Here is a 27936-nt window from a genome sequence, read left to right on the forward strand (position 1 = left end):
GGAAATATTTTAGAGTTCTGGTCTAATCACCGACTGATGATTGTGGTGTATTACATACAATTGACACAAATAATTGTGCAGAGGTAGTGCTGACTAATAGCAAGTTTTCTGGACAATCTAAGACAAAAACCAACCCCAGGTGCCAGTTCAGCCAAAACTGCAGTTATGCCACTTAAAGCTTTCTAGATTAGGGGATTAACAGCCCAATTTTATTCTTTCCCCACCACCACCATTGCAGCGATGCCAAACTGACGAATGCTGCATTCCATGGTGCTGGAGGTGGGGGTCAGGAGGCTTCAGCAGTAAAAGAGGATTTTAAATCCCCTTATTCCTGCGTAAGTCTCCTGACCCACAATGGATCTTCTCAGACCTGCACCAGCACGTCTGTCAATGCAAGTCCAAGGAGAGAAAGGGGGCAGGGAGGCTGCTGCCTGAGGGGATAAGATCCAGCATGGGCCTTCCATGACAGATCCTCCTCTTCCTGCGGCCTCCCTGCCCCCATTACACCCCTCTACCTGCCTGGTTTCACCCCCTCCCCACCTCCATTCTGCCCTCCTGCCACCCTTTCTCACCTCTCCTGTTGTCTTACCTGACCCAGCAAGCTGGGACGGGAAGGCACAGCCTGTTCCGCTGGTCCTCCCAGCAGTACACTAACTCACATGCTGTCAGAGTGCCTTTTGCAACTCTGTCTCAAGAGCCTCACCGCCATCAGGCAGCGAGAGAAAGATTGGGCTCTAAGAGACAAATTTCTCACAGAAATTTCTTAAATTATGCATCATGTAGAAAAGTGTATAGAAAAGCTTCTGTCCCTAGAAGAGTGGTTCCCAAACTTTTTAGCATCAGGATCTACCTAAAAAAACCGTTTCACTTTTCCAGGTGCTCAAGCCTCTGTAGCTATAATGGTGATTGGGCAGCAGTTTTTCCCTCAAGTAGCAGGTTGTTTAACTCTTGATGCACATAGCCTAATCTGCCTTGTCATTTTCACGACCCACCAAAAACTGAGGTGTTACCCACAGTTTGGGAAACGGTGCCCTAGAAGCATTGGTTTCATCCAATGAAGCTAGATGGCAGGGCATTTAGAACTTCAAACAGCACATAAAGAATCTATCTAATTTATTGCCACAAGATCCAGGATGGCTACTAGTTTAAATGGTGTTTAAAAAGGAGCAGACAAATTCATAGGAGACAAGTATATCAATGACTATTATAATGGCTATATGTTACCTCCAGGCTCAGAAGCATTCAGTATGCCTCTGAATACCAGCTGCAGAGGGAGCAGAAGAGATAGTCTTCATTTACTGTTTTTGAACTTCCCAGAGGCATCTTGTTAGCCACTGGAGAGAAACAGGATACTGGACCTTTGGTCTGATCAGCAGGGTCCTTTTTATTTCAGCTCTCTGAAAAAAGCTCACTACATTCAGTTGTTGCCAAAACCTTCCAAATATCTTTCAGTTTCACCTACCTACCTCATTCTGATATGCTGTTCAGAATCAGAACATAGTACCTACTTTCACATGATTTTTCAATGCCTCATGAAGGAGAAACCCAACTTGCACAGCATCTTTCTTCAAATCAGTGATAACACAAACTTGTTGAGATAGGGTATCTAAGAAAATGTAAAACAAGAGAACAAAATTACGTGAGTGTCTTTTATCATCACTTCTATATCACTTACAGCCCAATTATATCCACTAGACATGCTGCCAGAACGTGTGTTCCAGCAGTGTAACGTGCTTTCCTGTTGCCACAAATATGACACATCAGATAGTACAGTCTGGCTACTGCTGGAAGCAGCGAGCGTCTGGGCAGCGATGAACTGGTGACACCCACCACAGGGAAGACAAGTAAGATCGTCCACTGGGGATGGGATGGATGAAATGGGGAGTTGACGGGATGGGATAGAGGGCAAATCGGGCCCAGAAAAGGGGCAGGTTCAGTGGCAGCAGTGGCAGCTGAATCCTCAACTTCTTCCTGTGCTTGATCTGAATCAGGGGTGCCCAAACCCTGGCCCGGGGGCCACTTGCGGCCCTCAGGGACTCACAATCTGGCCCACGGGAAGCCCCAAGTCTTCAATGAGCATCTGGCCCTCCGGAGACTTGCTGGAGCCCATGCTGGCCTGACACAACTGCTCTCAGTGTGAAGATGACTGTTTGACCTCTTGCATGAGCTGTGGGACAAGTGTTCCCTCCACTGCTTGCTGTTTCACATCTGTAATGCAGCAATGACAGTGAAGGAAAGGCTAGTCTTGCTTTGTGCAAGGACTTTTATAGGCCTTGAGCTCTTGCAAGACCATCATTCATTCATACAAGTTCCATCTCTAATAAATTCATTTATGTAAATTTATTCACATTTGAAATGTAAATTAATTCGGCCCCTGACACAGTGTCAGAGAGATGATGTGGCCCTCCTGCCAAAAAGTTTGGACATCCCTGATCTGAATTGATGGATTCACGAGGACTTGCACCAGCAATACTGCTGGCACAGGTCCAAGGTGGACTGCCATGGGCTTGCCCTGGAGCAAATGTCCCTCAACCCAAGGAGACCTCTGTAGGCCAAAACTCCCCTCCCCCCCACGTAGGATGTAGTGGACACTATGTTGGCACTGCTGCATTGCCAAGCGGAAGTTAGGTAGGATTGGACTATTATTGTACAAGTTCCTCTTGTTTATCAATCATCTGAAAGCTACTTCAGCATCTGTTTTATGAAGACTTTTCTGTATATGGAATATTGCATTTTACAACAAGGGATTTTTAATATAACAGTAAACATAGTTTGCATTCCTCAAGTATGCTTATAGCACCAGCTACCGGAGGAAATACCTTCTTCCCAATCTGAGGATTGTTCACATGTGGATCTTAAGCATCCATATTTTCCATTTTAAGTGAGAGATACAAAAACTTCCCTTAATAGACTTCAATAGTAAGCAATTGACTTTGCATGTCTGTGTACCAGATTTTAGCTACTTTTACTCACAAGTGGGATCTGAATTCCCATTCTTTTCTGGTTCTTCCGGATCATGGAGGTGTAGAAAGAAAGTGATTGTCTGCACTGCTGGGGATGCTCTAAAGCTTCCAGTGCAATGAGGAAGAACCATCAGAAGCCACTGGTGCAAAAGGACTGCACTTGTTTAGATAAAGAAACAGTTGGCTGCACAATAAGGAGTAACTGCTGTTGAGGTGGCAAGTTCAAGCAGGGCACAGTAAGTGGTTTATTGCTTAGGAGCAGTCCTATCAATTAGCAGCTGACTTTTAAAATGTGAGGATGTTTGCCTTGCCCTTATAATGTTGTATTTGGAAGTTGAAATTTGGGCTCACTGTACCAAAAGAATTTCAGCAAGGCAAGCAAGTGTGCAAACCAGAGCTCGAGTTATAAATATATATAAAGTATAAAGAGAGGATCCTTTTCTTCACTTATTTTTGAATGCATATTTCAAGGTATACCTAAAAGGCAGGATGACGGTTTGCATGTTTCAACTAGAGGTTCAAAGATATACTTGCCCTAGAGGGAGAAGTCCTGAAAAAGGTTTGTTTTTTTTTCCAGGATGTTTTTCTACTATCCAGATTCTACCTAACTTTCTAAATGAGTCATTCCAACTGCAGGATGAGGTTTCCCTATTTGCAGACTAATAATATGAAAGAGAGAGAGACAGACATGCGCCACGTTGTCTGCACACGGAGCAAGTTCTTACTTGTTTTACTTAAAGAGCATTAAGACTGCTTTTTATTAAATCAGTGTTCCATTATTTTCTAACATTAGTTGTAAGAAGAAGACTTACAAAGATAAAAACAGAATCATTATATTTTAAGAAATCTTTTTCTGGAGATAGTAACTCAAACAGTTTACATATTGCAACCACATTGCTTAGTATCTGAATGATAGTTATGTTTTTCTTACCTACATCAGTGCTCAGTTTAAAAGAATGGAATGTGTCCATTATCAACGACTTATTTTGCCAAAAGCGAAAAACTTTATTTGAGTTTTCCTGAAGCATTTGGAATTTGTTAACTGTATTTGCATAAGTAGGATTACATTTGTAATATAAATCATCAAAAACTACTCATATAATGAAAATCAGAAGAAATATTCATTTATTTTAAATCGTCTTTAGCCATATATTTTTAATTGCAATTCTATCAAATCCAGAAACAAGTAACTTACTTATTGGGTATTCCCTTTACTGGTATTCCTTTAACTCTTGCAAAAACAAAAAAATGCAAACGTTACTGTTAAAGGAATCCAGTGAATCCCTGATCAATAAGAGTAATCATCATCATCAAGTAACAATAATAAAACTTTATATTTGTATAACACCAGTGAGTGTTCTTCAAAGCATTTCAAATACAGTAAATTGATGTGATCCTTATAACAACTGTGTATGGAATTCAGTAACATTTTCTCACCAGAACTGCTTGCAACAAAAGGTTGCATCTCCCCAATGCTATGCCTAGATGACTGCAGCTCTAGCATTGGGTGTCTTGAAAGCACCATAAAGCATTTTTCAATACTGCACAAGTAAATGGCACTGGCAGGAAGTTCTGCATCATCCCGCAGGCACAGCATCCCAGCCAACAGCCACCAGGGCAGGTAAGAACTGCGCTGGGTGAAGGGGAGGGCGGAATGGAGGCAAGAAGGGGTGTTTGAGTCAGAGGGAGGGCAGGGAAGGAGGTGTCTGCCATATTCTAACCCCCATCCCAGGCCTGAACACCCTACATGTGGCTTCTTGGTTCTGTGCCTGTGAGTTAGCTGTCACAGATACAAGCAGCCCTTTAAGCAGGTTGGGGTGCTACACAGGGTAGGGGAACAAATGTTCTCCTTACTGTGAGGAGACATCCCACCTGCTCAGTTCCAGAGTTGGATATAGCATGGGCCCAGCAGCACCACTACACTATTATTATTATTATTATTATTATTATTATTATTATACACTAGCGTTGGATAGGATTGGGCTGTAAGTTGAATGCCAACAGAATAAACCAATATTGATGTTGGTGGATATTCTGGGGCTATAACTCAGAATCTGCTTTGCTTATGGGAGGTTTCAAATTCAATCTCAGGCATCTCAAGGTAGGGTTAAGTAAAGGCCCAATCCTATCCAACTTTCCAGCACCAGTGCAGCCACAATGCAGCCTGAAGGTAAGGGAACAAATATTTCCTTACCTTGAAGAGGCCTCTGTGACTGCCTCCCCACCAAAGGATGCAGCTCACATCCCACTGACCCCACTGCACTGGCCTAGAAAATTGGATAGCATTGGGTCCTAAGTCACTTGTCTGAAACCCTGAAGAGCTGCAATCCAGGGAGTGTAGACAATACAGTATCTACAGATTCTTAATTCTTGAGGAGACAGACTTTGTCTAAGATTTTGTCTTTTTGCTCTGACTGCTGAATACATGACTGAGATACAACTATAAGTAATGTGGATAAACCCTTAAGTAATACATCTTAACTTTCTGAAAAAAAGTTAAATTATCCAGCAAGTATATGGTAGGAAGTTTTTGTCAACTTCAGGAGCAGCCTGCATAATATTCTGTTCAAGTCACTAACAAAGTCCATGGCTTTAAATGTGTCTGGCACAGATTTTTCTTTTAGCTCTATTAATAGAACACCAAAGGCAACTGCCATTTAGGTAATGTACAACCTGTGTCACAGTTGCAGCTCAATCCAATGCAGCTCTTTACAGTGATTCATCTGTGCCAATGAGGTTTTTGTTGTATCCTGCGGTGGGGGGTGTGTTTTAGGCTCTGGTGGCCCGAGATGGTGCTAGAGGACATTTGTTCCCTTGCCCTAGGTTAAGCCCATCCCCACCCACCGGGTCTAATCAGACCTCTGCTAGCTATATCACTGATGCAAGCCTTCATGGAACCGAGAGAAGTAGGCTGGGAAGGGGGATAGTATATTGGTGTGCAATGCTGCCACTAATACTGCTCTTTTCTCCACTCCATCTCTGCTCCATTCCTCCCCCTCTGTGCCACAGTCCTCCCCCTGACAGGCATCCCAATCTGCTGGCATGTGGACCCAGTTGCTCACAACTTGCTGAAGACAGGCCATGCCTTGTCACATTCTGCGACAGCTGTAACGGGTGTTACGCTGCTGGAATAAGTGTTTCAGCAGTACAAGGTTCAAATAGGATCAAAGTATGGCATTAACATTTCAGCCAGATGCACTTAATATATTCTATGGTGACAGCCAGTCCATAGAATCTGTGGGGGTTCTGTTCTCAGAACGCCAGTGGATGTCGAAAATAGCGGATAAAGGAATCTGTGGTTTGAGCTATTGGGGAGGTGGCAAAAACCAGAAGTTAGTTTCTAAGGCTTTCCAGGGGCATTCTGAGGCCTTCTGAAGCTCAGAACAATCCTCATGATGTGGATCAGGACCTGCGGGTTTGATCCATACTGGATCAAATCTATGGGTCCTGAATCTCCAGATAAGGAGGATGGACCTGTAAATATTTTTATTATTGCTATATTTTTTAAAATAGTATCTTTATTATTATATTCTATCTGGATTCTGTTCAGATAGATGAATGTCCTCATATCAGTTTCATATCATATCAGTTTCAGAAGATGAATGTCCTCATATCAGTTGATTACTACTATTTATGCAGAACCGCTGCATTGTGTACATACAGCTGCTCCCAAGACAGCAGTTATGATTAACTCTGCTATCTGAGCATTCCCCATTTCACTGGATTCATGCTGTGCTATGGTAAGTATAGGCATGCACTGGGGGCTGGTTTGGAGACAGAAGGTGATTTGAGACACATATAGGTCTCCTTTATTCTCAAATCTTGGAAAAAGAGTCATCCTTAATAATACACAGCATTAGTGTTGTGTGCTACTTAAGGCACACTAAAATAATTCTTTTATTATTGAAAATATTAAAAGATAAAAATATGCTTAACAATATATTTGCACATTACTAAGTATGAGAACCGCTAAGAAAAACTGAGCATTTCACAGCATAGCTTTGTTATACAGTACATCCTTGTAGAAGCTGAAAATATGTATTAAAAGGACTAGTTTAGTGTTAACAAGTACTTAAATCCCATTGAATTGTCATGGTCTTGGACAGTGTTTTTAGAGGTACTAAATAGTAAAAGGTTGGCAATAAAAATTGGCTTTCTCAAACCATATTCTGATTTCTCCCTTTGTAATATAAAAAGGAGATAAATAATTTGAACAAAATATATTAATAAATTGCAACCCCTCCCCCCCCAAAAAAAAGCACAAAGAAGGTACAGGAAAATTAAAACATAAAATATGTCTGGATATTTCCAGTTTCTACTAATCCAGCAGGCCGTTTGCCAAGAAATGCTCACTGTAAAAGGATCAGTACTGTTTTAGACTGGTTTGTTAATGTAAATTAAATTTCGTTTTTCCAATCTTGGCATTTCAACCTGCTTTAATAGCTTGTTAATTGCTAGTACTGTCACTGTGGGTGGGCACATCAAGTCTATACAACAAATACAATGTTGCTTTGTTGAGAGGATATGCCCATACTTAAGTAAACACACAACACACAGTGTGGTTTTAGCTTATTGTAACCAGTTCTATATTGGTTATTTGAAAGTCATTCTTTCACACATGGATTCTCCAGATTTAAAGGTCTGTGACTGCATAGGAAAATCCCAATTTGGAAAACTATAAATGACCCTTTGAACTCTACTGATATATACAAGTTCAAATTATGTTTCTTACTCATAAGAGTATACATTCAATCTGTAGTCTGAATTCTACACACAAATACTGAATTCATAATTTCAGTAATGCAACTGAAAACTGGAGAGGAACTCAAAACTTAAATTGTCCGCAGAATCAGATTTTCAGTAGTTAGATGTAATCTTTATGGAAATGAAGGCTACATGGAACTTTCTATGTTTGGTTATGCTGAACTTCCAGTGTGACTTGGGAAAAACTATATTATACCCACTAAATGCTGCTTCTGTACTGGGACAGTAGCAAATCCCTGAAAGTATCACCAGTGATGATGAGGTTCAACCAATGATTCTCTTTCACTTTATTTTTCCCCAGATGAGGCTGACTGAACTGTCACTGCTACAATCTATGAGGGCCAGCAAGACACCCACCACTCCCAAGTCAAAACAGTTAATGCTGCAAATCTGAAGCGAAGAGTCTTGGAACGTTAACCCTTCTTGAGAAACAGTCTTATGGCAAAAGACTGACAGCCCAATTCTAAGCATGTCTACTCAGAAGTAAGTTTCATTATCATCAATGGGGCTTACTTCCTGGTAAATGTAGATAGAATTGCAGTCTGAATTATGGGGATGTTTTACACATATTCCTGAGAAAGAAGCAAAAAAGGCACATTGGTCCAAATAGTCCCCCACAAGTGGAAGCCACAGCAAATGATATAGCTTTTCCCAGCAACAGCTTTGATGGGCAGTACTCCTCACCGTGTTGGACCTTTCATACTGTATCAACTATCTCTATATCAGTGCCACATACTTCCATAATCACACATAGGAGATAAGAGTATCACCATGGTTATTTATTTCCTGTGGCTCTGTTTTTGCTTTGGATATTGGCTGCAGAACAGCAATTGTTGATCCAAAATCAAACCGAGAATCCAAAGCCTAAGAGGGCATATTTACATCATTTCCCATTCTTTCTTTTGAAAGGGATGGGCCCTCTTTGTGAAAGTGCACATTTTTGAAAGTTGTTTATATGGTTTCATGATTTTACCATTCAGTTAATAGCATTTAAATTGTTTTCACACAAAACTATGGGTTCAGTTTGGTGACACTATGAACTGACAGGCACAAGGACACATACCCTTAATTAAAGATTCGGCTGCATATAGATCCCGCTTGTAGGTCACCTAAAGGACAGATTAAACCTAATTAGATTAACAGAGGAAGAAAGAACGTTTTAAAAAAAAACACTCCCAATAAAATGTTGCCCAAAGGCAATTGTTTACATTGAAGTACAACCACCAGATGATATTGTCAACTTTTTAATTACAGCAAGCAGCACAAGAAGTCCTGAGAATTTTTTAAATCAGGGATGCTCACACTTTTTTGGCTCGAGAGCTACTTTGAAACCCAGCAAGGCCCGGAGATCTACCAGGGGGGAAGGAAGCGTCTGACAGACACCCCCTTTAATGTATGGAGCCCCTGCTGGAGTCTAGTCAGTTTCGTCAGTTTTGTTGCTGCATGCCTGAAGAGCAGCTAAAATGTCAGTTTCAGTGTCAGTTTAGTGTCAGCTAAATATGTCAGTTTCGTCTAGTCACTAGACGAAACTGACATATTAACAGTTTGGAGAGACAGGACTCCGTGATCTACTCATTTTGCCTCGCGATCTACCGGTAGATCGCGATCCACCTATTGAGCACCCCTGTTTTAAATGATAAAAAACTATCATAAGAACATAGAGACTTCATAACAGATCAAAAGTACCTGAAGACGGTTCGGAAACTGCAATTATTGCAGAATGTGGCGGCCCGTGTGGTCACTGGAGCTAGGCAGTTTGACTCTGTCAGCCTGCTTCTCCAGGGGCTACACTGGCTGCCCATTCGTTTCTGGGCCCAATTCAAGGTGCTGGTTTTGACCTTTAAAGCCCTATACTGCTCTGGGCCAGGTTATCTTAGAGATCGCCTACTCCCGTACAATCCGGCTTGTCCTCTCAGGTCATCAGAGAAGGCCTTTTTACAAGAGCCGCCGCCTAAGGAGGTACGTGGGGCGGCAGCAAGAAATAGGGCCTTCTCAGTAGTGGCACCAACGTTGTGGAACTCCCTTCCCCTTGACTTGAGAATGGCTCCCTCCCTCAAGACCTTTCAGCGAGGCCTGAAGACCTTGTTGTTTAACCAAGCCTTCTGACGTTATGGCCTTTTAAACATCTTTTATATATCTTTTAGTTGCTTTTTTACAGGCCCGATTCCTCTAAGAACTGCTGTTTTATGCTCTTTTATTCTGACTCTTCTGACTACTGTTTTTATGGGTTCTGCTAATGTGTTTTTTAATATGTTTTTATCTGTTTATGAAATTATGTTTTAAACTGTTTTATATGTTAGCCACCCTGGGTTCCTTTTTTGGGAGAAGGGCGGGATAAAAATAAAGTTTTATTATTATTTTTATTTAAGTAAATTTAAAATTCTTCATTTTACAAGCTTGCAGAGACTGCTACATGGACTTTGCCTTATACATTTATCTCATTCTATAAGCTTCTACCATTATTTCTCTATTTTAATGAAATGACTTTCAGAGGAAAAAAATCATGCTAGTCCATTGCAGCAAACCCCGCAAAAAGCCTTGTTATACCTTGATATCTAATACATTTATTCCAGTATTTAAAGTGGAATGTAATCTACAAAGCACTCACCCTGTGTGAACCTCACTTTTGCAAGGGATTTCCACTAGGTGGCCTAAGGCATGGCATTCCCTTTCAAACTTAGTTACCCAGATGCTATATGGGAATATTGATACTTACCTTACAGGGTTTCTATAAGACCTACATCAAGATAAACATGTGAAGCACTTTTCACATTGTGAAAGTGCTATTCAAATGCTACATTTCATTAAAAGGAGTGTGTCTAATCCACTAGAATAGAATAATTGAGTGAGTCATAATTATCTTGAGATAAATATCTTTTAGTAACCACTTTGTATTTCAAATCTGTAGGCTTCTGAATATACAGCTCTCATTCTGGTCTATAACATATTAGCAATGTCTCTAACTTGCCAGCTGAAAGCTTTCTATTCTGATAATATATGACAATGCAAGCATATCAAACCTAAATTAAACAAAGGCACAAGTTCTCAAACCGGGGAGTTGCGATCCCCTAGCATGAGTTCCTCTGCCTTTACCCCTTTTTAAGGCGCAGAGCTCCCCAAAACACGGAGAATTTTTTAAAAGTTGCAACCCACTTCCGGCGTGCACTTCAGGATTGGGCACTTTAGGATTGAATCCCACTTCAGGATTGGGCATCAAGTCATATATAACCCACTTTTTTAGGATCAATTTTAAGACCTAAATTTCTTGACCTATACACAAGTATATACGGTAACTGCATCTATATAAAATCTTTGCAGGGAAACATGCTGCTCTTCTGTGCCTCTAAAATGGATCATAACTCAAGATTAAATTCAAGATTGAATCTTGCAGAAACATTCATGTTAGAGGGGGTAGGAGAGCTTTGAAGTAGACAACCTACAGAGCAGCTTTTAGGGCTGAATTATTAGACTGCTTCAGCTCCCACATGTTCGGCATTGCAGCCAAAAAACAGAGGTTCCGATATTTTAAAAATTGCCCAAACAGAAAAGAATAATCCTAATATATATGCAGCACATCTTGTTGTAATATATTGAACGGTGATAGAGCAATATATTATAAAAATGAAAGGGTTGTTGCAGTATGGTGATAGCATGTGCAGAACAACAGACCTCAGAAGGATAATATCCTAGAAATTCAACTAATACAAGATGTGCAAGTGGATATTAGGATATTATCCTTCTACATATTAGTTTGTATCCTAAGTTTCCTTCCTCCTGGAAGGACCTTTCTTCCTGTGGAAAGGGCCTTCATTTGGAACAAGAACCCCCTCTGCAGGAAGAAGGAAGCCTTAGGATACAACACAGAATCTCACAGCTCTTAAAAGGTTAACAATTTACTTCAGCATAAGCTTTCTCAGTAGTCCAAGTGGTAGTCCAAGTGAACAGTGGTCCAATTCTTTGTTATTTTTTTCTGCAACAGTCTAACATGGCTACCTCTCTGGATGTTGCATCCTTCTATATATTTACTATTCTGTCACATGTCATAAATATACAGTAATAACTCTGTCTATGAGCTGCCATGGGCAGCCCAATCCTGAGCTGCTCGGGGCACCCAGGCTCGGCGTCACTGAGAAGGGCTGCCACTGGATCCTGCGCACCCCGAGCTACCGCGGGAGGCGCCTAGAGAGAAGGGAACTTTCGTCCCCTTCTCCCAGGTAAGGGAAGCAGCCCCACAATAGGGCTACTCACTTTACTGCGGAGGCAAGGGTAAAGGCACTTGTGTAGGGCATGGAGCCTTCCCCAAGCGCCTTGGATCCTCCGGAACAGAGCTCCGCCTCCCTCCCTCTCCCAGCACGCCTCCCCGGCAAGCCTCTCCACACCCCCCGCCAGCCTTTCCCCTCCCCGGAACACCTCCTCCCCGCCCCCACCTACCGTGCCACGGCTCGGCGGTCCGGGAGACCGCCAAGCCACAAAAGCAGATCGACCGCCCCGCGCTAGCCCAGCACCGTCCGGCGCTGGGCTAGCACTTGTGGGAGTCTGACGGCAACAGTGCTTGGCAGCATGGAGCCGTGCCGCTGAGCACAGGATTGGGCTCCGAGTATCATCAAAAATAGATTATAAGAGGTACCTATAATAAGACATGTTGCGAATATGAGATGTCCCTTCATGATGATTTCTCCGCATTTGGTCAATATCTCAACTTCAGAACCAGTGTCTTTTGGGAGGTGGCAAAAATCACAATTTCTTCAAATATAGAGAACGCCCCCTAAAGGAAGGGAAGCATCCCTTTATTGCTAATGGCTATTTTTGACAGTTGCTTTGTTTGTTACACTAATTTTATTATTCTCATTCATGTGAACTGCTTTGGATCTATGTTTTTGGTGACAGAAGAGCAAGTTTCTAAAATATATAAATAAAATATCAACCTTCCAAGACTGTCAAACAGATAACCACAAACTTTTAAATGTACAAAAAAATGTAAAAATGTTTTTGGCAAAGATCAAGACCATCACTCCACAATTTCTGCCCTTGCTCTATTTCCTCTCTTTAAATTCAAGGAGAGAGTGTTTTCCTAAGAAAAATCTGATACACGTATCTCAAAGGAGAGCCTTCTGTTCAGTTCTAAACTGCAGAATGGTAGTTGAGTTCATTTGCAGCAGCAATAAGAGAACCATGGCAACTGGAAATACTTTTATCTAGATATGCAGCTGCTACTACTACCAGTTCTTGCCCCTTGTGGTTTTGAGCATGTGTCCCGCAACTTTCAGAGCTGGGGAGGTGCCTTCTTGATACTGTTGAGACTGTTGTCTACTTGACAAATACTATTTCACGTGTAAAAGTTTCCCTTTTGCTGAAACAAACAAAATATTGCTCTTACCTTCCACAGATCAGGGGGCCCTTCAATAAGTTTTGCGGTTGTTTTCCTATATTTTAGAGCCAGATGCAAACATTCTGTTCCATAATCCAGGTCATAGTCACTACACTATAGAAAATGTGGAAAAAAAATGCAACATAGTCTAGAGGATACACATATACACAACAGGATATTCTAAATTACTATCTATAGATACTTTGTACATAAATTACTCTATAGATATATTGTACATAGAAGCATCTACACACAGATGGGTTCAACACAGCCTAATTGCCTCTGCATCCTGTTTGGCTGACTTGTGTTGGCTAACTGACCAACATTCTCATAACTCAAAGTTACTGCTAATATCAGGCACATACAATTGTGCCAATGTGGTTATCTCTGCGGTGGTCCAAATTTCTTTAACACATAAGCAGTCCCCATCCTACTCCCTACCCACCTCATTCTGTGTAGCACAACTGCTTTGTTCTATTGCAGGGGTGCCCAAACCCCGGTCCTGGGGCCACTTGCGGCCCTCGAGGCCTCCCAATGCGGCCCTCTGGGAGAACCCAGTCTCCAATGAGCCTCTGGCCCTCCAGAGATTTGTTGGAGCCTGCACTGGCCCGACGCAACTGCTCTAGAGTGAGGGCGACTGCTTGACCTCTCGCATGAGCTGTGGGATGCGGGCTCCCTCCACTGCTTGTTGTTTCATGTCTGTGATGCAGTAGCAGCAGCAAGGGAAAGGCCAGCCTTGCTTTATGCAAGGCCTTTTATAGACCTTGAGCTATTGCAAGACCTTCATTCAATCATATAAGTTCATCTTTAATATATTCATTTATGTAAATCTATGTGAATTTATTCAAATTTTAAATGTAAATTAATTCTTTTTCCCCCGGCCCCCAACACAGTGTCAGAGAGATGATGTGGCCCCCCTGCCAAAAACTTTGGGCACCCCTGTTCTATTGCATACCTTCTCTAGTGTCTGGTGAAGATAGCAGTAACTGTTACAACAGCTTCAGTCAATAGGAAATCATCATGCGAACTTGGCTCGCAGCCAACAATGGCAGCACATACTAATGTGTGGGTACAGCTATAACTGTGCTCTTTTTAAACCTGTATTTGCTAATATGATACCACCTCATAGCATCAGAACACTAAATTCACAATATGTAACTCCTGCCAGTTTACTCTCAACAACAGAGTATGCCGAAAGTGTTTTTTATATAAAAACCTGTGATTTGGCAGTGACAGTAGTGAAATTAAATTTGCCTCACTAGTCAGTTTAGTTATTATTACAACCATAGACTACAAGTACTATAGGAGAGTGTGACTGATATTCTGCAGTCCAACCTCTTCAAAGTATCAACAGGACAGATTATTTCCCCAAGTCAAAATCTTCTGCATTTTAGGAACATCTGAACCAGTCCTTCATTAACTCTGCCAGTTGAGAATTACCAAGGTGGTATTACAGCTCTTAATTTCTGAATATATGTATTACCTAAAACATGGGTGTCAAACATAAGGCCCGGGGGCCGGATGCAGCCTGCGGAAGCTTTTTAATCTGGCCCTTAGGCTCTCAGTTGCTGAGCAGTGCTGAGGTGTTACTGCTAAAAGGGCAGCCCCCATGAAAATGGGGCTTTCCCGTATCTTGAAAGATTATCAAGATTTGTGTATTTTCTCTTCTGTCATTTGCAACTAATGAGTTCCTAAGTGAGAAAAAGTGGTGCATATTTTTGGTTATGACCAGTTTAATGACAGCACTTTTTGCCTAACGACAGCACTTCCGGCCCTCAGAAGTCATCATGAATGCTATTTGGCCCTCTGTATGAAACGAGTTTGACACCCCTGACCTAAAACTAGCATATGCCCTGACATGGTAGAACGCTTGATTCATGATGCTTCTGGAAAAAAATGCAAGACACTTAATAACTAGTATTAAGAGGTAGACATTCATCTTGAAGTTTTCATTCTAACCACAGCAGAAAAACTAAATAAGAAAAACATGGCATGTCCTTCACAACACTCCTCCAAATGGCTGACAAACTTAAATTTCTGACTAAGCACTATTGAAATCAATAGAGGCAAATTAGTTGCATGACCAACAGTCCAATCCACTGTAAGTGCCCGTATGCCAATGCAGCAGCACCAGTGTGATGTCTGCTGCACCCTGCAGGCAAGTTTTGGCCTCTGGAGACCTCCTTGGGGCAAGGAAACATTTGTTCCCTTGTCCTGAGGTAAGACTCCACCAACCCAGTCAATCTACTTGGACCTGTGTCAACTATATTACTGAAACAAGTCCACATGGATCAGTAAAGTGAATAAAACAGATCCTTGCTGAAAGCTTGTACAGGTGCAACCTTGTTATACACGGATTTGACTCAACATGAATGGCCACTGCAAATGAGAAAGAATGTGCTGATCCCTGGAGAAGGGGAAAAAGGCATCCCTTCAAAATCAGTTTAAAAAATTGCTTTTCTTACTATTGTAGAGAGAGTCATGCAAGTATTGCAGGTACAGACTAATTATCCACAGATTTTTCTATCTCAGCTTGATGAGAAGGGCCCTTTAAATTAAAGGAAAACAGTAGTTTCACAATAGCCTCCTTAATGTGAGAGATGGCAGCAGGCTGATTCTCCCTCTAAGGCAAAGCGACCCCTCCCTTCCCCAGACCAGACCACTTGAAAGAAAGATCATTTTGCTCTTTGTTCAGCGGGGTCCCTGGCGAGACTGATTGATGGATTGTCTGCCTAATGACTGTCTTAACATCAAAAAGGTCAGCAAGGCTGTTTTTAAATCACCTGAGCAAAGGGACTTTGTTTTTTAAATTGGTTTGCTTTAGTGTGATTTTTGCCATCCACATGAGTTCTGAGAATGGAACCCTCACGAATAATGAGACTCAACCTGCATATTTCAGAATTCAAGCAAGAGGGAAGTTTCTTATATGATGAGAAGCACCCTAGAAAAGCAATTCTTCCATTACAAAATGACTCCTTTTCACCTTCCATATGCATTGCATTACTTCGGAACAACTTTAAAGCCTTGCCCTAATTATTCAAAGTTCCATTATATCCTGAATCTACCATTATGCCAAAGAGATAATCAAGTGCAGAGCTATCTAAAATAGTCATGTTCATTCAGACCACCAGTCTTGTCTTAGATTTTGAATAAATTAAAACATGACTGAACTGATGTCTCATGAAAATTATCAATCAAAACTGTATAGTGCTTGTTTAGACTCTGCCTTCCTGCAACACAATGAGGTGGGCAGATGGTTTATTCACACTTCCTGTCTATTCTTTGTAGAATGCTAATATGAATGGGAATTGCCATGAAGCAGTGGAAATTGGAAGCAGATGAAATTCTCATAATAATAAAAGTCCAAACACTGTGAGCCTGCTTCTTACTCTTGCATGCCAGGATAGTGCATGGTCAACACTAACATTTGCTGTAATATAATGAGCACAGATGAGCTCAGATTTGTTCTTTTGTCAGATCACAGGAAAGCTTAATGTCACAATAAACTAAAAGCACAATCCTAACTCTGTGTTTGGCTGGTTCAAGTCCCTTGTGCCAGACTGGAAGTGTCACAAACGTGCCGTAAAACATGTTTGCAACTACTCTGGAGTCCGGGAGGCTGGCGCAAGGATGCATGCCGGCTTCCCTGCACCAGATCCATGCCCTGGGCTGGTAGATTTGTACCAGCCAAAGGCGGCCAGTGCAAGGGGTCGAAGAGGGTTCCAGAGGGTAGAATGGGGGTGTTTCGGGGGGGCAGGAAGACCAGTGGGAGGACCAGGCTCGGGAGGGGGTTGGGACTGGCCTCAGTCTAGATCCTAACTCCCCTCTTGGCCAGCCCAATTTCACTGGCACACATCCAAGTTGTCCCAAGGGGTGGCTGCCACCAACACAGTGTAAGGGGAAATATTTCCCCTTACTTCGAGTTTTGTGGCATCTACCTCTTAACCTATGCTTTATCCAGCACAGGCCAGTTGGCTGCCTAGTACAGCGCAGGTTAGGATTGGGTAGTCCAAGTATGTCGTGGAATGGATAGGGAGAAAGAAAACAAAAAGTGCTTCAATCAAACTGAATGAACTTTGAAACTGCTTACTAAGCTATTTCAGTTTCATAAAAGATTTCATATAGCCAGTATGGGTACTGTTAGATGTGGGAGAAAACAGTTTTATCATGGATTGCAAAGTTTTTCAAATTTTAGAAGTGCAGTAAGCAGTGTTATGTGTTTTTATTCAAAATTTACATTATGCATTATAATCACTTTTAAAATGTACTAGGTAAGTGGTATGGTGTCAGCAGATGCAGCCATCGTCATTACCCATGTCCCCATTAAATAATAAATAAAACGGTTTTATTTTTCAAAGATTTGTGGGGGGTTTTTTTACACAAATGAGAAGTGCAGAAAGCTGTGCTATGTGTTTTTTATTTCATTATCACCATTTTCTCCCACATCTAGCAATGCCACACCAGCCTCCACTGATCCAACTCCTGCTGTTGTCTCCTGGATTTGAAAAGGAAGAAGAAACACCAGATGTTCTAGCCAATCACTCGACTTTGAGCCACATGAACTTTTCAGCACCATTCCCTGCTTCCTTTTCAAACAGTGAACAGAAAGAGGATGAACACTAGATGTGGGCCACTGATATGAATGCCTCAGTCATAGACTATCAAAGCCTCAAATCACAATGATCATAAGCTATCCCCTAATGTTCCACTAAGCTCTAGGACCAAGTATGTTAAAGAAATCTTTTTATTGAAAGTGAGTGGGACTGGCAATGGAAGAGGAGTTTTCAGTTCCTAGATTCAAGAAATAAGCTGTTCCAAGTAGTGATACTTCAAGAGTATCACTAAAACAGGGCTTCCCAAAGCTTAAACTAGCACTTTACAGACTTACTTGGCACTTTCAGAGCCTAAACCAGTGCTTCCTAGACTTACCCGGCCAGTAATGCCCCCACCAAGCTCCAGACTCAGAAAACTGGCAATGATGCACATTGTGCTGACATGATGACATCATTGGCACTTACTTCTGGATTCATGCCTTGTAAAAATGGCTCAAAAATCATGCTAAATGGCCCAGGGAGGGCAGATAGACCCTTCTACAGCTCAGCAAGCAGCCCAGCCCACTGCTCCATATCTCCATGCATTGCTCAAACTAGTGTCAAACTAGTGTCAAACTAGTTTCATACCGAGGGCCGAACAGCATTCATGATACCTGCTGAGGGCCGGAAGTGATGTCCTTAGGCAGGAAGTGATGTCATTAAACAAAAATAGGCACTTTTTCTCACTTAGGAACTCATTAGCTGTAAATGACAAGAGAAAATACACAAATCTTGTTCATATTTCAAGATATAAGAAAGCCAAATTTTCAAGTGGGCTGCCCTTACAGCAGTAACACCTCAGCATTGCTCAGCATCTAAGAGCATGAGGGCTGGATAAAAAGCTTCCACAGGCCGCATCCAGCCACCAGGCCTTATGTTTGACACCCCTGCTCTAGCATGTCATGCTGGACTTGTTCTGCTGAGCAGCTCAGCCAGCATGGGTCCTGCAACACCTCCAGATATGTGTTGTGACACCCAGGGCATTGTGAAACCCAGTTTGGGAACCTCTGTCCTAAACAAAAGCCTACTGCACAAGTAATCAGCCAAAAAGATTATAGCAAAGCAACATATAGCTACATATGAGCAGAAAATTCTGCAATCAAATCCAGCTCCAATATTATGGTTGAAGTCGCCCAGTGGCAATCAATAGGTCCCTCTGGAAACAAGGAGGTAGCACCACAGTGCTCAACAAACATCAGAGCAACTGTGCACACTGGGGACTTTGCAGCCTGAGTGTGATTGCTCTAGTAATAGTCATTTGCTCCCTCTGAGAACTATCATGAAGAATGCAATTCACACAGAGCCTGATGAAGCCATGGAGCCATCTCTGTTCAATCAGAAAAATCTCTGCTTGAATGGGAAATGTATTGTGTCAGGTTTCAGAAGGACTCCTTGACGTGGACATGCAGGGTATCTGTATCTGAAAGGAGAAGCAAGGTCAGAGATGAAAGGGCTCATCCTTCGCTTCTGCCTCACCTGCTGCACATTATCACTACCGCACCTAAGATATATTGAAAACGTTGGCCAAAAAGAAAATGAAGAGTCTTCTACCACTTCAAAAATAACCAGGACAAGAGGCAATTGGCTTAACTCACTGTAAAACTAAAATTAGACCAGAAAACCTGTAGCAGTGTAACAAATTGCATCTGAAATTATATCAGTATAAAAATATCGTAGTTGAAGAAGGTTAAATGAAAAGCCTATTTAGGTTGACAATGAACTTAAATAATCAGTGCTAGACTAGGCAAGAAGACCTTTGAAGTTAGTTCGGATGGAGTGACCAGCCAGGGTTTGGGATTGGGCTGCCCATATCTTGCACATTTTAATGATTATTTAAATTGTAAGCTGCTTTGAGAATATCTCTTGGTTGAAATATAGATGTCATGTAAATACATGACAGTCTATATCTTATTTTTATAAATAAAAAAAGTATGAAAAATGGCCATATGGTGACAAAACAAAAAAATTTAAAATGTCATACAACAGATATTTAGTATTTTTTCCCCAAAAGAAAATAAGCAAGTCAGCAAGAAAGGAAAAAGAAAAAAAAGTTTCTTTTGAAATGCCAAAATTCTTACCTGGTGATATGCTTGATGGATTATATCAAATAAGAACGCCTGAGGCATTTCACTTGCTCTGTACTTGGCACGATCTAGTGAGTGGTCTAAACATCCGTCTGTAGAGGAAGCAATAACAGTGGAGACAAGAGGACGGATTGCTCCGGCTGCCTAGGGAACAACACACACACACACAAAAATGTCTTTAAACACAGATTTACATGTTTACCTTAGTTAATCTCTGCTTAAAAGAACACGTCCAAACAAATTAAAGATTTTGACTTCCACATATATTGTTGGCCTGATCCAAACAGACATTGCAGTTCCTCCTGGGATATACTGCACATCCTATTCTAAAGGACAAATGAAAGTTGAGCTTTGCACATTATGTTTATAGCCAGTCCCATACATCATCACATCTTTGTATTATGCTGAAGCAAAAGCAGCAAAATCTAACATTAAGTCTTTTGTCCAGTGAAGGACCACACAAAGACAGGTTAGAACACACTTTCATATTTGTGGAAGAGTACTTAGAGCACATATACCTACCAGGTCTTCAAACTTTTATAAGCATGAATTAAGTTTCTACCTGTTAGAAGCTTCAATTGCCTAGCCTGTGTTCTGAAACTGTTGAGTTGGCATGAATTATGTAGATAATAGCTTGTCAGTTATGAAACAGCTTCTAAGGTTTTCAGAGATTTTCTGAGCACAATTCAAGATGCTGCCGTCCTCCTGGTCCCAAATCCTGTAGGACTTATCACAAATTCTACCTGCCCCATAAGAACCTATCTGTACTTGGAGATCATTTGGGGAGACTCTTCTCAGCGTTCCCCTATCTGCTGAGCTTAGATGGGTCACAACTGGGAAATGACCTTTGTCTAAGGTGACCATCAGTTTATGGAAAGCCCTCTGTATAACCATATACTTGTTGAAGATTCATCAAATCTATTGGTGCCTGGTAAAAACATTTTAAATTCAGCACACTGTTTTTAAAATTGCTGCTGCTTTCAAATTTGAAATTTTCATACAAATATTTGATTTGCTGCTGTGTTATTTTAGTTAGTGCTGACTTACAGCCCAATCTTGTGCTGCTCATTACCGGCATTCCAGCCCCACCTTAAGCACTGCCGTTAGGCACTCCGGCACTGCCAGTGAGTCTGTTGCACTGAAAAAGAGGTCAGGGCCAGTTGGCATGGGTCTCAGAACATGAAGGGTGCATCGCTGGAACATTGGACACTAAGTTTCCCTGCCTCTCAATGGGGAGGCTTTCGGGATGGGGGAGGTTGGGGGAAGGGTGGGAGGAGGGAAGGCCGGAAGACAGATCGAGCCTGGGAGGGGGTGGGGATGAAGCTGCCACAGAATCTTATGCCCCCTACTGAGCCAAGCTGCCCGTCATGGGTCTTGTGCATATCAAGGGCTGGTGCAGGTCTGAGTAAACCTATCGGGGTCAGCCATGCTAGTCATGGGATACAGAAACCAAGGTTCCCTTTCCCCGAGGAGACCTTCAGCACCTTCCCTGGCCCCACAGGAAACAGGAGCAGCCATTTTGGTACCAATGGGCACCAGGGAGGGATAGGGTTGGGCCCTAGGTTGCAATCCTAACTATTTGCTTTCCTAGGAGTAAGCTCCATCGAACAAAACAGGACTCATTTCTGAGTAAAGATGTATAGGGTTGCATGGTTAGTTTGTTGCTTGTGATTTTAGGGACTTTGAGGACATGACCTTAAAAACAACAACATAAAAATGAGCTGCCTTAGAAAAGCTATAATGAAGTAAAATAGGAATATACTATAAGGGGGCCCCCATATCTGCAGATCCTATATCCACAGGTTCAGCTATCCGCAAATCAGGTGCAGGCTTCCCCAGCACGCTCACCCCTGTGCATGCCCTCTCTGAAGGCACCTGGAGGGCTTTCCTGGGTCTCCCAATGCCTTATAAGGCATCAAAAACATCACTTCCAGTTTCTCCATGAAATCAGAAGTCACGTATTTTCAGCTGCAAAGCTCAGTCGCTGCCTGGCAGAGAAGAGCATAAAGCAGTGTTTTGTTTTTATCACTGTTTTCTTGCACCTCTAAGCACAGAATTTCAACCAAGTTTTGCTCCTTTCTTATCACTCTTTTACTCCACCCACTTTCTGCCCTCTGAACAGGTGAAACTCTGCTGGCATGAGAGGCAATAAGGGACAACAGCAAACCAATGTAGCCATCAAAACCTACTCCAGCATGTAACTTAGATCTAACCAGCAGGCAAAATTTAACTTCGGGATAGGATTACTCTGTAAATCAACATGATTAATGGCTTCTCAACCTAATTAATCAAACTCTTTGCACACATTATTGCATAGAAAATATTATTTTACACAACTGAAACAATTTCCATTAGTGGGCATTCCTAACCACATGTATTTTCTAAACAAAAGTAGGAGAAATACATGTATTTAACGTTTGTGACACGTAGGAACATGCATGTCTACTCAGACTTCTGCACTCCCACCAATTATCTCTCTAGTAATCAAACATGCTTGAAATGCATACCATAATTACTACTTCTATTAGCAGAATTGTCTTAAAAGCATACTTACTAAAGTTTACAGAATACCACCTTCAAAGATAAAGCAACCACTTGCCATTTTGAGATTAAAATATTTCAACTATTTCTAAAAGTCATATTAAACTTTTTGAATAGCTGAACATTAAACCAATACTGTTTTAATAAGCTATTCTTTTAGCATTAAAGTGATTTTAGAAGAATTCCTCCAATTTAATGGGCAGTAAAACTGAAGATTAGATTGCAGCATCAAGAAAACAAAAATTGGTACAGCAATCATTATGATTCTTTGTGATTAAGTCTTGGCAGTGCTTTTGTCATGCACACTGTAAGATCTAGACTGTTTTCTCTGTAGAGTGATACATATTGATCACAATCTAAAACTCCAGGAAGTCCCAACATTCACATGGAGTTTCTTATGAGCAGGAATTCCTCCATTTACTTCAGCTATGGATAATGTTCATTAAAAATAATGTTTGTGAAGCTGATAAAAATGTTAATAGGTATTATAAATCTGCAAGAGATGTGGTTATCTGTCTCTTGTGCCTGATGACACTAATGATGCAGAGGGCTCCAACTGGCTGGTTCCACTGGGAGTGTGAATGTCAGTTTGTTTGTTTTTAATCTGGGTGGGACTATATTTAAGCGAGGTAGACCCAAGAAGGCCTTGTGTCTTTATCTTATGCTTATCTTATGCTTGTCCAAGACCCACATGGATTAGCTGGAACTGTGCCAGCTCAAAAGCATGCAATGATAGCATCTTGGATATTTTCACAAGACTCAACAAAGGATCAATAATGTAACTGCAAGCCCTCTTTGGCTAACAACATTTTAGCTAACTAGAAAAATGAACTAGCATTCAACAAACTTGGTTTGTTTTATTTTTTGTCATGTCCTCTCTACTTTTCTCTAGTTCAGTGTTTCTCAAACTGTGGGTTAGGACCCATCAGGTGGGTTGCGAGTCATTTTCAGGTGGGTTCTCATTCATTTCAATATTTTATTTTTAATATATTAGACTTGATGCTACCATGATATGTGACTGCATCTGGGGAAATGTTACACATCTGTACTTTTAACAGGCTATTGCGTATATGCTTTTAACAATGACAGTAAATGGAACTTACTCCTGGGTAAGTGTGGGCAGGATTGCAACCTTGGATTGTTAAAAATTTTCCTGCTTGATGATGTCACTTTCAATCATGACATCCGACAGATTCTCATACTAGAAAGTGGGTCTCAGCGCTAAACGTTCAAGAACCACTGCTCTAATTTATGTGGCATTCTACCCACCTTAAGCATCCCCAACAGAGCCCCCAAAGCAACTCACAAAACATGCACAATGTCTCAATGTTTCTCAATATGAAAAATATTTTAATAGATAAGTGTTTTGCTAAAGGGAATTAAGATTTGTTCACACACATCATGAGATAAAGTGCTTAAATTACCTTTTTACATTTTTGAATTTCCAACTCAAGTCCATTAAAAGAAATCTAAGACAGGTACAGATAAGGTTTTCAAGAAGATCCTCTTTACGGCTTGTGCATGTTTTGATTCCATGTTGGCTGGTATCAAGAATTTAGTACAAGGTTTGCCTGAATGCCTTATATTGTACAAGAGTAGGGTGGTGCTCACTTTTTGATTTTAGTTAGTTAGTTAGTTAGTTAGTTAGTTAGTTAGTTAGTTAGTTAGTTAGTTAGTTAGTTAGTTGATTTTTCTCTGTAAACCGCTTTGTGAACTTTTAGTTGAAAAGCGGTATATAAATACTGTTAATAATAATTAATAATAATATTAGACTATGTGCCATCAGATTAAGATAAGCGACACAGACTAGTAGTTACTCACTAAAGCACTTCTAGGCATGTTAAAAGGCAGTGCAACTCCACAAATTTCTTAATTTGTAGTGCTGGGAATGAACTGTTGAACTGATTGAAAGTATTTTGTGAAAATTGAAAATGATGTCATGAGTCACTGGAAAGAACATTTAACATAATTTTGAATCAGACAAAGCAAGGAGGGCAAATTACAACAGAGCCTTAAGGCTGTTTACCCAGCTGGAAGAGGACAGTTGTAGAACTTGTTAGAATAAGGACATCAGGAAAGAAGCTTTAATCTGTTTATTCCTAAAACACAAAGTGAATGGATAATCAGAAATGTAATGCAATCTTTGAATCAATATTTGTAAGCTGACACCATGCTATACATTAAGTTGACTTCAAAAAGTACAAGTTAATTTAAGTGCACACAATGTTATTTACAATGCATTATGGAAAGGAAAAAACAAACTCGCTTCTAGCATATCTCTTTGACCATCTGATATAAGATTAAAAGAAATAATTCTAGTCTAAAGACCTGATGCTGTTGGGATAGATAGTCAAACTTCCTTCCTTTACAACTTCTATTATCATGCAGCTGAAAATCTGAATAAACACAATTGCCAGATAAAATAGCCTCTGTGTTTTCAATGCAAGGATACATGCATACATTTTAGACACAAAGCTGTCCTGCCCCAGCTAAATGAAAATGCATGCTGCTTGTTCATTGATCTCAGTTGCTGACATGAATAGAAGGGAAAAAAATGACTAGCTTTGCTAAAAGTCAGGAACTCCAGAGCTTAAACTAAGAAACTCATGATTAAAAAACTGGCTGTTCAAATGAGTTTCTTGAAACTACACAGCCAAACCTCAGAGCACTGTTCAATTACTAAATGAAATACAGATATGAGATATCATACCAAGATATGCAGGCAATAAGAAGCCTCAGGATTAACAAGGCAGAAATCCTGAGAGTCATGTCTTCAGTCCTTGCCTGATCAAGACAGCATTATTTTCTACTTGCTACAATTTAACCTCCAGTTTGAGACCTAGTAACCAACCTTAGCAATCCATGTATGGCTGTCCATTGACCCAACAGGGTGCAAGACACCCCTTGGTTAAATATGTCAAGTGAATAGTTTATTAAGGGCACAAGTCTTAACTTGCACTGGAAACAGGCAGGCCAGCTGCATCCAGTGCAAATTTGGGGCTGACTTCAGGGCAGCTTGGAGAAAGGGGAAATGTTTCCCCTTACCCTGTGTTGCACTGCAGTAGCTCCAGTGGGTCTACTCAGATCTGCGTCGCCTGACAAAGGCTGCCCTGGATCACCGAGGAACTGCCGGATCATGGCCCCACCTCCCACTCTCCACCGCCCCAGACCCCTGTGTCAACTGAGCTTGGCCTACACAACTCACCATTTCCCTGGGTCCCACATCAGCATGGAGAGCCCAGCACAGGTCCACGTACCGGCCTATCTCCCCTCAAAGTTGTGCAGAAGTGCTTTATGGCACTTTCGTGACATTTCCGGCGCGGCACAAGGTACTTGCGTCAGCCCAAACACAGGTCTGGATTGTGCCCTAAGTTATATACCTACCTTTAATTTGTTGAATCATCAAGTATCCTGATTCTGTCAAGATTTTCTGTAAAATCCTTCTGCATATCCTGAATGAACATTCATTTAAGACATCGTATTTGCTCTAAATTGCAAAAGATGTATTTTTAAAGGTACATGGTAATCTCCAGGGATCCAGATCAGTGGGCGGTATCCAGAGGTGGTTTCTCCTAGCAGAAATGGTGCTGCACAAGGACACTACTCAAGTTTGTTACATAGAGAAAGTTACCTTTGTGCTAGCAAAAGAGGTTGCACCACCTATTGCACAAACCTGTTGCACTACCTCTTGCAAAAACCTCCTCTTCTGGTAGTGGCTGCAGTGGCTGCAGTTACAGTTACATGTGTAACACAAACACCATTCAAATTCCCTCCACAACTATTACTGTGGATTTCCACCCTGCATTTCCATAGACAGTATACCACAATAAGCAGAGAACCCCATCCTTCATATAAAAACAGATACACCACAGATTTTAGTTGGGTGCTGTCTGCTTTCTTAAGGATACATCTTGTCTTATCTTATAAACTCAAGAAACTAGTTCCGAAATTTTTTGCTGTATTGCATTTCAGACAATTTGATCCTTCTTAAATGGCATGCCAGTGGAATGAGTGTTCCACTGACACACCTAGCCATAAAGCACTATGCAACAGCATGAAGATTAGGATCACTGGCAGGAAGGCTGGAGCTGGTACTCCTAGGGACACCTGCCAGACAACGTAAGTCTGGCACAGGGGTGGGGGGAGGGCAGCAGAATCAGCAGTGCCAGTGCATGCTATGTCCTATCACCCTTCCCAGGCATGATCTGAACAGATCAACAGAATGCCAAAACTGATCTAAATGCCGAAACTGATCCAACTCAGACCTGCACCAGTGATATCACTAGTACAGATCAGAGCTCACCCACTACAGCTGTTGGGGCAAACCCCAGGGCAAGGGGTAAATGTCCCCTTACCCCAGGGAAACCTCCAGCAGCCGAAACTCCACCACGGTATACAGCAGAGCCCACACTGGCGCCACAGCATCGCCACATGGTAATTTTGTTAGGATTGGACTGTAAGTTAACTATTATTTTTATAGCCTAGCTTTACCCAGCAAAATTGTTCATGCACAAAGAAGCTTTGTTGAAAGATTTTCTACTATAACAAGCTTCAGAAAGACCGGTTTCTTTAAATGTTACCTGTGACCAATGAATCATAACCTGTTAAAAAGGTGAAAGTGTGAAATAAGGATTTCACAAACTCTAATACACTACTAGAAAGGGTTTCATTATTTTTTTAAAAGCTTTTAAGGATTTTCAAAGTTGTAAAGCATTATAAACCTTAAATGAACATCATTAGCGCTTTTGTTGTGGACAGGAAGTAATGGCAAAAAGTCCAAATACAATAAATAAGAAGTGTTTTCTTATAACACTGAACCATTAATCACTTAAAAGTGATACCATTTAAAAATCTGTTTCTCAGCAGCATAATCATAACTTTAGAAAGAAATAATGTACAGTGTCCCAAAGGTTATGAATCGCTGGGAAAAGTCCTTCAGAGTGCCTTAGGGGGAACAACATTGCACAAATAAGCACTGTAGCAAAATACTATAACTACATTTTGAAGGAAGCTAGATGAGCATCTAAAACAGCTATTTTCAACCAGTGTGTCATAAATGACACATGTTTAGGGGAGCATCATGGATTAGTAGGGTCATTAGGAAATGAAAGCCCCCACCACCACCAGTAGTGCAGTATATTTTATCAATTGTCAAAAAATGAGGGTGCGATTCTGACCATTTTGTCAGTGTGCCATGGAATGAAAAAAGTTGAAAATCACCAATCTATTCTAAAGACTTTATCATTTACTCTGCCTCTTCTCACAGCAGAGAGGGGGGTTCAAGCCCAATAGCAAAGGAGGTTAAGGGATGAAAATATTACTGGAAGGCTCCAACTTTACCTGGAAATTTATACACTGAACTGCATTGGACTATATATACAAGTGGAGCCTATTTATCCATGTTAGTTCAGTTCTGTTACTCGGTGTGATTAACAAAAAACGTGTTGAGCTAAATTCCATAGAGTTACGCAAATACGCTGCAGCCTAACACTTGGGCCTGGAAGGAAACTAAGGCAGCTGTTATCAATCCCCTCCCCTTCCTCCCCCTTTCACAGGTGGGATGCTGAGCTTTTAAGAGTCCAGTCCTATGTGTTTCTACTCAGAAGTAAGCCCCATTGTAGTCA

General features: G+C 41.3%; 1 protein-coding gene across 1 annotated transcript in view; it reads right to left on the reverse strand.

The window, feature by feature from the left end:
• CRPPA (CDP-L-ribitol pyrophosphorylase A) overlaps positions 1-27936 on the reverse strand; it is a 75898-nt gene that overhangs the window by 29653 nt on the left and 18309 nt on the right. Inside the window, exons 3-6 of the mRNA XM_066628397.1 lie at positions 19766-19915; positions 13105-13209; positions 8791-8836; positions 1509-1606 (exon numbers count right to left, since the gene is read on the reverse strand). Of these exons, the coding sequence (XP_066484494.1) occupies positions 1509-1606; positions 8791-8836; positions 13105-13209; positions 19766-19915 (399 nt within the window). The remainder of the gene's footprint in view (positions 1-1508; positions 1607-8790; positions 8837-13104; positions 13210-19765; positions 19916-27936) is intronic.

The sequence above is a fragment of the Tiliqua scincoides genome, chromosome 5 (assembly GCF_035046505.1).
Source record: "Tiliqua scincoides isolate rTilSci1 chromosome 5, rTilSci1.hap2, whole genome shotgun sequence".
NCBI classification, from domain to species: domain Eukaryota; kingdom Metazoa; phylum Chordata; class Lepidosauria; order Squamata; family Scincidae; genus Tiliqua; species Tiliqua scincoides.